Consider the following 11,168-nt stretch of genomic DNA (forward strand, 5'->3'; position numbering starts at 1 on the left):
CCACGGCCTGTGCGCCGCAGAACTACATCTGTCCGGCCGACTGCGGCAGGGACGTCAGCGCCGGCGGCTGCCTCCACTGCAGCTGCGGAGCTAAACCCATCCCACCGCCGCCCTCCAACGAATGTGCTCCCCAAGGCAGCACATGTCCCGCAGACTGTGGAAAGATAACCAACTCCCAGGGCTGTGTGGTGTGCACGTGCGGGGCCAAGCCTCTGCCCCCTCGGCCCTCCGACGAGTGTGCTCCCCAAGGCAGCACATGTCCCGCAGACTGTGGACAGATAACCAACTCCCAGGGCTGTGTGGTGTGCACGTGTGGGGCCAAGCCTCTGCCCCCTAGGCCCTCCGACGAGTGTGCTCCCCAGGGCAGCACATGTCCCGCAGACTGTGGACAGATAACCAACTCCCAGGGCTGTGTGGTGTGCACGTGTGGGGCCAAGCCTCTGCCCCCTAGGCCCTCCGACGAGTGTGCTCCCCAGGGCAGCACATGTCCCGCAGACTGTGGACAGATAACCAACTCCCAGGGCTGTGTGGTGTGCACGTGTGGGGCCAAGCCTCTGCCCCCTAGGCCCTCCGACGAGTGTGCTCCCCAGGGCAGCACATGTCCCGCAGACTGTGGACAGATAACCAACTCCCAGGGCTGTGTGGTGTGCACGTGTGGGGCCAAGCCTCTGCCCCCTAGGCCCTCCGACGAGTGTGCTCCCCAGGGCAGCACATGTCCCGCAGACTGTGGACAGATAACCAACTCCCAGGGCTGTGTGGTGTGCACGTGTGGGGCCAAGCCTCTGCCCCCTAGGCCCTCCGACGAGTGTGCTCCCCAAGGCAGCACATGTCCCGCAGACTGTGGACAGATAACCAACTCCCAGGGCTGTGTGGTGTGCACGTGCGGGGCCAAGCCTCTTCCTCCCGCCGGCGGCGACTGCCCTCCGCCGGGCAGCTATTGCCCCGCGTTCTGTGGCGAAAGCACCGACTCGCGCGGCTGCCTGATCTGCCCGTGCGGAGCGACGCCGATCACGCCCGACACTGCCCGCTGCCCCGTGCCGCGCTGCCCGGCCGACTGCGGGCAGAAGCCCGGCGCCGACGGCTGCCCGTCCTGCGACTGCGGCGGCCCGCCCACGCCCACACCGCGTCCCGTGCCGGCCTCCTGTCGGCAGCGCCAGTGCCCGGCCGACTGTGGCGTCACCTACAACCGACGAGGCTGTCCCATTTGCCAGTGCGGCAACCCGTATGCTGGCTGATGGAACTGATGCGACTTCCCCTCGGTGGACATTGGAGCATGGATGAAATGAGGCATTCCCCATATGACTAGTATTTGTTCTATAGTGCTCGTTCTCGTACTAACTACTAGATGACAGCGCATTTTATTACATGTCGCTCGCGGCGAGCGAAACATGCATATGCGTTTCATTTTACCAAAATGCCGGGGAAAGTGCAGCGCTAAGGAGAGTACTGAGGCGCGCAGCAACAAATGGAACCGCCAGTTGGCGTGACGTTCTAGCTGGTATACAACACAGTTCATATTCGTCGTCACCTCATATAATTTCGGGGAGCACTGAGCCCCCTATGCTGACTTGAGCCCTGCCCCAATGCTTCTCTCGCCCCCCCCCCCCCCCCCAGTCGTCCTCTCAGCTCCCCCCTCCTCCAGTGGTCTCTGAGTCCCCTATGCTGACTTGAGCCCTGCCCCAATGCTTCTCTCGCCCCCCACCCCCAGTCGTCCTCTCAGTTCCCCCCTCCTCCAGTGGTCTCTGAGTCCCCTCAGTGCATATGAGGCCCCCCCAGTCGTCCTCTCAGCTCCCCCCTCCTCCAGTGGTCTCTGAGTCCCCTCAGTGCATATGAGCAACTAGGAAATACTGCGCAAAATATTTACAAAACAATTAGCTTAACGTTTGGTATAAAAGGCAGGAGGTACCTGAACACGTCACTATAAACATCATGCTAAGTTTGCACCAAACTGCATCATGTACGCATGTAGTGTTTTTGTCATACGAGATTCTTCTTATGATAAGCCAGTTAAGCCAGTCTTGGACACGTTTTTCCTTTGATAACGCCCACATTTAAACAAACAATATACTGCATTACGCGGTAGCTAAGTAGTAGCGGTAGGTAAGTACAGGGTATCCCAGGTAAAGCCTAATTCGTGCATTCTTCAACAGTGACAGGCACATTTATTACACAATTGCGGCCACGATGGTTGCGCAACACAATCAGCGGCAGCGCTTGCCGTCAGCGATTGCTCGCTAAGATTTACTACGTCTCTCCGTAACGCCCCATTCCCAGCCTTGCACGACGGCCCACCGTAACTTGAAGTGGGAAGCCATTCCCCAACAGGAAAACGGTTTTGAGTCCACGAAATATCCAGTTTAATTTAAATTTCAACGCGGAGACGAAGTCCAAGTGACCAAAACCCCGAGGAAACTAGGTTTTCGGGTGGGTTAAGTCAACCGTCTCGGCTGGGCCCCCCCCCCCCCACATTGATTTTTGAAGGTGAGAACCCTTGTTACGAGTAAGGTCAAGGGCAGAGCCAATCCGTCTTCCTGTCACTGCATGGGAAACCCTACAGGTACGGTAGGTAATATTGACGCTAATTTCGTCATGCAAATTTCCGCCATTCCGACACTTGTCCTATTCACGCCGCGTGCCTTCAAAACCAGAGGTGAGGGGTTCGATCCCCGGCGCTGCCACCTTTCCTGCCAGGGTGGGAGGCAGCCGCCGCCATAAGCCTCCCGACTATTGCCATCTGACTGATGGCAAGCCGGCCTCCCGACGATTGCCATCTGACTGATGGCAAGCCGTCAGCTTTGCCGTTTACCAGACGCTGCTTTGTGCACCGTTCAGCAAACTGAGCACCACTTCAGTGAGCAGCAGCGAAGCCTACTCCAATACCACGTACACCAGCGAAGTAAGACTGACCTTCATTACATTTTCAGGCAAGAAGAGCACCCGAGCGACGCCCTGAAGCACACTTGATACATCGCCCATGTAGACGGCGAAAAATTCCGGTGATTGGCGTCTTTCCAACACATGTACGGAACGACCCAGCTAGCAAAGGATGTCTGAAGAGGAAACATTTAAGCCATTCTCGTAATCATGCGGCTCCAGTTGTACAGGCACATCGTTCGCATACTGGTCTCCGCTCTCCGCTCGAAGCGTGGAGTGTTCTGAAGTGCTTTCTTCGGGTCCACTGAGACCAGCCTTATCTGACGGCACGGGCCCGGGCCCGCTGAGACCAGCCTTATCTGACGGCACGGGCTCGGGCCCGCTGAGACCAGCCTTATCTGACGGCACGGGCCCGGGCCCGCTGAGACCAGCCTTATCTGACGGCACGGGCTCGGGTCCGCTGAGACCAGCCTTATCTGACGGCACGGGGTCGGGTCCGCTAAGACCAGCCTTATCTGACGGCACGGGCTCGAAGACAAGGTAGATTGGGATCCAGCGCGTGCGCGGGATGCCGACAGCCGGTGCCGTGGGGAGACCGGCAGACAGAGATCCCAGTACACTTTCCATTTGCAGTGTAAACACGCAGTCACTGTGAGACGGCACGATTATTCAGTGACACACGAGGTAATTTGTAACGACAGGTTTGAGGACAACGAAAACAACCGGATGTCGTATCACACAGCGCACGAACATGTACTGCCGCGGTCCACACGTCCCATGAGTAGTGAGCGGAACAACACCCATTAGATAGTCGAAAGGAGTCCTTCATACATTGCAATGGCTGGCACGGAAAGAAGAAGCGCCAACACGTATTTGGCGAAAAATGCATTTTGACGTGAGTCGTGCTTGGACTAACAGATGTTTATTCCCCGCTCAGTGTCCGCGAAACGGAGCGCACATGCCCATTACATGTTTCAACAGTCGTGCAGTGCAGAATCACTGTTCCCGTTCCGAACAAAACAACTACGATGCCATCCATGGCACGCAAGCCAACAAAACTCACTCCCGAGACATGGACTGACTGCAAGACACGCTTCATGACAAGACCGGAAGCGGACGTCACGTTGTTTCATGCCGCGACCCGAGCGCGCCCAAACGCCGCTGACCTGTCTCCCTGCCAGCCCCTGACCGGGCACCGGTGGGTTGGTGGCGGCCCAGGCCGCGCGAGTCTGGCCATTGGACTTCACCACTGCCGCCGCCGACTGGTCCACAGGCAGAGCCCAGCCCTGCACCGCTCCCGATACCGTCCATGAGCCGCCTCTCCAGCCGGGGCATCCTGCCGCCACCTCCACATCCCTGCCGCACGCCAAATAAATACGCTCGCGCGCCTCCGTACACGGCTATCACAGCAGATCTCGCTAGAGCTCGTCGTGGCCGTCGTTGTGGTGATGGTCGGACGCCGGCTTGATGTAAACGCCCTCTTGCACCTTCCACTTGGCGGTGGTGTCCGGAGAGGTGATGCCCACCACCTCCATCTGGCCGGAGATGGGCCGGCCGAAGCTGTGGCCCGACATGGCCAGGTACCTGCCAGCGGCGGCGGCGCCCACCCGTCAGCATGTGAACCCGTCTCGGACCGGCTGGCCGGCGGCAGCGGACCGGAACAGCTCGGCCAGAGTCACCAGTGTCACAGCGGCCGCCCAGTGGCACACTGATGAAGATCAACAGCACGCCATGCCACGCCTAGACCTCACTCAGTCATTGCCATCCTGCACACGCTAGTACGACACGCTCCAACATCGGGCGTTCAGTCCTGCAGTAACTGCTGTTCCGTCCGTGCCGCTATAGGCGCCCCTGACCGGCTGGCGTGGCCGGCGGCAGCGGCGAGTTAACCAACTCACGCAGTGTTCCAATACTCGGCCACTTGGGTGGCAGGAACGTCGATATTTTTTCAAGCTACAACGCCGGCTTTGAGCTCACTGTCAGTGGCCCCTCCCGTTGCTCAAAATCGGCCAATCCGCATCGAACCGGGCGGCTGTCTAACCAGTACTGATGCGCCTTAGGTTTGACAAATGGACTGAGTAGGTCAGATGTCCGGGTCGGGGTCGAAGGGCAAGGGATTAGCGCAGATGAACTGTGTGCGGGGACCGCCGAAGAGGCAGGATTCTGGTAGCACGAATTTATATCTACATCCTGCACACCCTAGTGGATGAATCTTGGAACGTTGTACTCACGCGCCCGTGTCCACGTGTCGGAGCATGACCGTGTCGCCCCGGCGCCAGTCGTCGCCCGAGCAGACCAGCTCCCAGTTGTCGCCCGAGTCACCCTCGCCTGCCGGGCACGCACCAGTCACCCGTCACCGGCCGCGGCACGGCACGGCACGGCACGGTCCAGCGGCCAACAGCGCCAGACCGGAGGCTGCGGACTGCCGGCCGCAGTCAACACGGGGACAGACAGGGGCGCAGCAGCGGCGTGGCGCTGCGCACTGCCGGCCGTCTGCCGTAAACACAGGGACAGACAGGGGCACAGCCGGCGGCGTGGCGCAGCGGACCGCCGGCCGTCTGCCGTAAACACAGGGACAGAAAGGGGCACAGCCGGCGGCGTGGCGCAGCGGACCGCCGGCCGTCTGCCGTAAACACAGGGACAGAAAGGGGCACAGCCGGCGGCGCGGCGCAGCGGACCGCCGGCCGTCTGCAGTAAACACAGGGACAGAAAGGGGCACAGCCGGCGGCGCAGCGCAGCGGACCGCCGGCCATCTGCCGTGAACACAGGGACAGACAGGGGCACAGCCGGCGGCGTGGCGCAGCGGACCGCCGGCCGTCTGCCGTAAACACAGGGACAGACGGGGGCACAGCCGGCGGCGCAGCGCAGCGGACCGCCGGCCGTCTGCCGTGAACACAGGGACAGACAGGGGCACAGCCGGCGGCGTGGCGCAGCGGACCGCCGGCCGTCTGCCGTAAACACAGGGACAGACAGGGGCACAGCCGGCGGCGCGGCGCAGCGGACCGCCGGCCGCAGTCAACACGGGGACAGTCAGGGGCACAAGGGCGCTACACGCCAGCACAACGCATCCGACACATTTCTAGCAGGGAGTAACTACCGGTTGGTTCACCCACAATAGCGCGTACAACAATGCCTTAAATCAGACCTACCTTTAGTTCCGAACGCCGAAACTTCTTGATTCCTCGACAGAGGTGACGAGAAGTGATGGGAGTGAAGGAACTTCTTGGTGGTCAGGTGCTGCAGTCGCAGCTTCGTTCCACACGGTAACGGCTCACTGGGACAAGAGCGTTCAGGACATGTCAAACCAAGTTTGCTCAGCGAAATGATGCAGCTAAACAGAGCGTTCACTACTCTACATAGATCAAGTATATCGTTGTAAATCACTTCTCCAACTGATCCGCTTTACGTGCGTGGTCTACTGAACAGGTACTGGGCCCGTCACCAGTAATTATACAGCGGCGTTGTGTACTAAACCCGGAGCGGGCGCGCTGCTTGGACCGACGGACACTGAAAGGTCAGGTGGCAACTGGCCAACGAGGGTGATCTCAGCAGCCGAATATTGTGCAGCACGTGCAGTTCTCCAGTCTTGTGCGGCCAAAGGCGGATGCAAAATTCTCCATCGAACTGGGCAGTACAACTAGGGTAGTGGGTGCACGACGCACGCAATAAGCTTTGCGTCGCCAGTACTCGTGCCCCAAAGTCACCGTGCGATCAGAAGTGTAGTTTCCTTTTCGGTTTGTGGGCGGGGATGGGGAAAGGCTTCAGCCCCAAACCTTGGAAAGAAGGCGGACAAAATGGGGGGGGGGGGGGGAGAAATCTGTTCGCTGGCATATTTTGGAGGCACCTTGGGTTATTTTTCACTGTTCAGTCCCCCCTCCCTACGTATTTTGCGAAACTACGCCCCCGCACACAATACAACTCATAAAACACACTACTTCATTTGTCCATAGTGGAGAACATACCAGAGGATGGGACTGCAAAGACACCAACTGACGTCTATGTGCACAGATCATCACGCAAATGCCACAGCAATGCCACAAGTTCTAACTTTCCCAGCAATGCACTGGCTGCTCTTAATCGCGATGACTCAAATTATTGTTCAAAAATGGCAGATTATGCCCTCTGATGAGCAGCATCCATCCAGACACTGATCTGACAATCATCAGCGATTATCATCAATGGCTAACCGCTTTGCCTGCGTGGCAGCAGTGCCGCGCGACCCTCCGAATAACCCTCCGACCATGCGGATAAGTACCCCTGTCCGTCAGTCAGCCAGCCGTCGCCCTGGAACTGTGATCCCCTGGATTGGTCTCACCTCAAGAATTATCCCCACACGTTTAACGTGCCATCAGACACCCCGCCGACCGCCTCTCCCTTCGGCTGCACCATGTACCGCGCGTCCGCCCTCACCCGCGGTCGCAGTGCTTGCCGGAGGCGCCCATCAGCGACCAGTGGCTGTTGACGTCGTCCTGATCCTCGACGCCAGTGACGCTCTGCTGGCCGCTGCCAGAGCCGTACTTGACGTCGTGCGAGTGCAGCCGCGACTTGTACGCCGTGTTCATCAGCTTCACCACCGAGCCGCACGTCACGTCGTCCACACGTAACGAGCCTGCCCGAACGGGACGGGACGCGTCAGAGGTCGGTGATGGCCACTCCGGCGTGCGCCACGCGCAAAACAGCAGCAGCGCACATCCATCTCCACAAACATCATTTTTTCAGTTTGCTTAATGATGACACCACTCATACCACCCAGAAATGGCATAGCCCTGACATGGTAAGACACTTAAAATATTTACCTTGCACTGAAGAGAGACAAGAGAGCAACAAAATAATGTATCCTGGTTGATTATCTGACTTCATGATGGAAGTGTTTTTTATATGCACTGTTCAGCACCCAAGATGCTGTGTTTTCTCCTCAGTGACTGAAACAGAATAAAACATGTTAAGCAACATTGGGTATGAATGATATACAGCAGCCCAAGAAGGCTGAGCCTCAGCTGTATCAGTGACATATCAATGAAAACCAAGCTAACAGTAAAGTAGTACTGCTTATGTTCTAGGAGCTATATCAAACAAATCATCAGATGACACCAGTTTTATTTACTTTCAACAATTTTTTTCACCATGTGACTAAAACAGCCTTGAGATAAAAAACAACATGCTTAACAATTAACTAATTTCCCCCAACAACTGGTCACATAGACATAATTCAGAATGAAGATTTTCCCTAACCACTACTTTTATCTAACAACCAACAAAAAATAATGTACAAAGCCACAACTGATAACACTAAAAGAACATGGATGTGGTGAAGACATGGTCTGTCCATCAGCATCTCCTTCTTAGCCTGATGCCCCACAACTGATGCCTTCCTCTCAGCCTTATGTCTGGCAATGCACACCTCCCTGCTAGCCTAGAGTAACTGAGAAGGAGACATGTGCCTGGCTCTCAAGGACTGATCAAGAATGCTCGCTAAAGGGCTCCATTTTTATATGACTTTGATGCCTTTTTTTGGGCTGCATGCACATAACTATTGAAAAGTATTGCCCTTGGATGGTGACAACCCTCAGGTGAGGCTTGACACTAGGTACTGAGCTAGCATATAGCAGCTCTGGGTGACACATTGCTGTAGACACAGACTCCAGGCTGACATTCCAGAGGCATGCTCTGGACACAGTTGTCAGGGCTATCCAAAGGTTAGCAGTGATACAGATTAGATAGCTATTCGGTGGCCAGCGCTCCTTCTGAGTTTGGCAAGAACACTGATACATGGCTGTAGAAGAACGCAGTTACCACAACATATTGTGTACACTGCTCTCAGTACAGAGGCACGCTCTGGACACAGTGGTCAGGGCTATCCAAAGGTTAGCAGTGATACAGATCAGATAGCTATTGGGTGGCCAGTGCTCCTTCTGAGATTGGCAAGAACACTGATAAATGGCTGTAGAAGAACCCAGTTACCACAACATATTGTGTACATTGCTCTCAGTACTTTTGTACTCAGTTTTAGCACTTGTACATAATAATCCCACAGTAATCCTAGATAGTGAATCTGAGCATGCCTAAAGTAGTAAGGCAGCCATTACCACTTTCAGCACATAGCGGGTTGAGGCTTCATGTCAAAATGATGTTGCAAAGGTATTTTCAGGCAAAAATATTTCAACTGCACCCTTCATACATTGATTTAGCAATTTGATCTGGCCTGACTTAAGCACATGGAGGCAAAGGTTCAGTGGATTGATGTTGCATACACAAGAGCAATGGACATATTTTTTGCAAACTAGTGTTGTTGCCCAGCTAGAATGGAGTTAATTTCAGCTTATCAGTAGCTTACTAGGTGCAGTACAGCAGTTTACTGCCAGGCTCATTCACGCATTATGAACTAGTCTTATACAGGAAGTTCCAGGCTTTTATCTAAATTGTTGTACTAAAGACCCCATCAGGTCAAAAAACAGTTAAAAAGACAGCTGTAGTAAAGGCCCCACAAGAGTCATTCCTGATAATCAATTCAACTGGATGCCAACCTGAACCATGGCATCTCCTCCCTGCATATGCCAGAATAGTGCACACAGACACAAGACCATGCATTCGGCAAGGCTCAGGCTTCCTAAAAAGCCCGAAGACATCTGCGGTGTTTTAGATCATCATGGCTCAAAGCATTTACACAGAGAAAGCCTCAATTTTTGTTGGTGATGGCCATATAAGGCAAGGTCTAGCTACCATTCAAAACATGCTTCATGCAACAATCTTTTTACTGACAAGCCTCCAGACCATGGAGGTTAAAAAGTAGCCTGGGCTTAGCAGATGGCAATATGGCAAAAGACAAGTTGCAATGCCTTTTCTCCAGACTGCAAAGGAATACATATCATGCTGAATGTGACCAGCATAACCCTGAAATCTTAGCCATAACTGCAGCACAAATACATCCCAAATTAGAACAATCATAGTTTGGCAGCCAAATGGGTCAGGGTATACATTCCTACCTCATGTTGATAAAGAGCATTGTACATCAATCATCATTTTTAAGGCAGAACATATCATAATTAATAATAAAACAGGTCATCTAAGCTCTTACCTTGGAACTTAAATGACTATGATAGCGACCATCCGAGCGCAAACACATAGCAATCACGACCCCGGCACCATTTCTAGGCGTGATTGCAGCATTACTGCATGATCACAACATTACTGTGCATCAAGAACCATACAAATGTATGAGGCCAAGGTAACAATAATTCAATAAGATGTGCTTCTTGTGCATCCAAGCAGTCTTCTGCATTGTTTGTAGATTGGTCAACATGGTGGGGAAATATTACGTCTTTGCATGGGAACGAAAAGCAAAATGAGAATATGGTGGCTAAACAAAACTTCTTTATACCATACACATATATGGCATGGAACATGGATGCCAATGGGACACTGGGTTGAAGGGGATAGGGTGGCGGGTTGGGTTAGGTTAGGTTAGGTTAGGTTAGGCTGGGCTAGGTTAGGTTAGGTTAGGTTGTTAGGCTAGGCTAGACTAGGTTAGGTTAGGTTAGGTGAGGTTAGGTTAGGTTAACAGTTGCCTGGTGCTGTGGATAACTTCTTTACAGACTGGACTCAGCTGAAGAGGGTTGAAAACTTGAAAAACCCCTCATCAAACATATTATTTAACCATGCACCTAAGAAGAATGCCAAAACAACTTGATGACAAGCAAACTTCACTGACATCCAACAAGAGGACAACACTTTTCAGGCCTAATATAAGCCAGTTTTTCAAACCCAAAACGCAAGCAACACTTACTTTAAGAAAACAAATTGCTGCTCATAAGCTAGGTTATTACACATCATCTGCAAACTACTTACCACTATTCCAACGACGCTGTGTACTGAATGAAACAATTAATACGTACTTAATAACACATACAGATAGCTACGCTACAACATTTCAATTTTGAAAGAGAGGAGCAAATGATGTGGAACCAGCCTCCATCAGCTTTGGTACCGGCGCGTCTGCCAAGCCACCGACGTGGCTAATGTGGCGAACAGAAGACGAGTAGGAAGGATATCAACACGTCCTTAGCGTTGATTGGTGTATATTTCATCAAGGGTTATTTTGAAACCAGCGTAATAAATTTACTACCGCCAAAAATTTGTGGAAAGATTTTACCTTTTGTTATTTTCTGCGCTGTTCCGATAAAACATTGCCACCTAGGCGCTCGATTGAAGTGATTGGGACACTTGTTTAATTTACGGCAGCATGAATATGCCGACGTCATCCTCACGCCAAGCATTGCAAAAATAATAGTCATCGA

At 53.7% G+C, this 11,168-nt stretch overlaps 2 protein-coding genes across 2 annotated transcripts in view; both read right to left on the minus strand.

Moving 5' to 3' along the window:
- sev (receptor protein-tyrosine kinase sevenless) overlaps positions 1–11,168 on the minus strand; it is a 130,994-nt gene that overhangs the window by 46,041 nt on the left and 73,785 nt on the right. The window lies entirely within an intron of this gene.
- On the minus strand, positions 3,484–10,876 carry LOC119101098 (stromal cell-derived factor 2). Its single transcript, XM_037224365.1, has 6 exons — positions 10,720–10,876; positions 7,671–7,796; positions 7,285–7,483; positions 6,024–6,148; positions 5,106–5,202; positions 3,484–4,458 (listed from the first exon to the last, which is right to left on the minus strand). The coding sequence occupies exons 2-6, from the start codon at positions 7,732–7,734 to the stop codon at positions 4,293–4,295; spliced, it is 651 nt and encodes a 216-aa protein (XP_037080260.1). The 5' UTR covers positions 7,735–7,796; positions 10,720–10,876; the 3' UTR covers positions 3,484–4,292.

Source organism: Pollicipes pollicipes, unplaced genomic scaffold (genome assembly GCF_011947565.3).
Source record: "Pollicipes pollicipes isolate AB1234 unplaced genomic scaffold, Ppol_2.1 Scaffold_4881;HRSCAF=5763_pilon_pilon_pilon, whole genome shotgun sequence".
NCBI lineage: Eukaryota > Metazoa > Arthropoda > Thecostraca > Pollicipedomorpha > Pollicipedidae > Pollicipes > Pollicipes pollicipes.

Excerpts from the sequence above, each read along its gene's own strand:
- LOC119101098 (XM_037224365.1), bottom strand. The coding sequence starts at position 7,734 with ATGAAGTCAGATAATCAACCAGGATACATTATTTTGTTGCTCTCTTGT. Across the intron at positions 7,484-7,670 it reads TTGTCTCTCTTCAGTGCAAG|GCTCGTTACGTGTGGACGAC; the intron begins GTAAATATTTTA and ends CCGTTCGGGCAG. Across the intron at positions 4,459-5,105 it reads CGACACGTGGACACGGGCGC|GTACCTGGCCATGTCGGGCC; the intron begins GTGAGTACAACG and ends CGCCGCTGGCAG.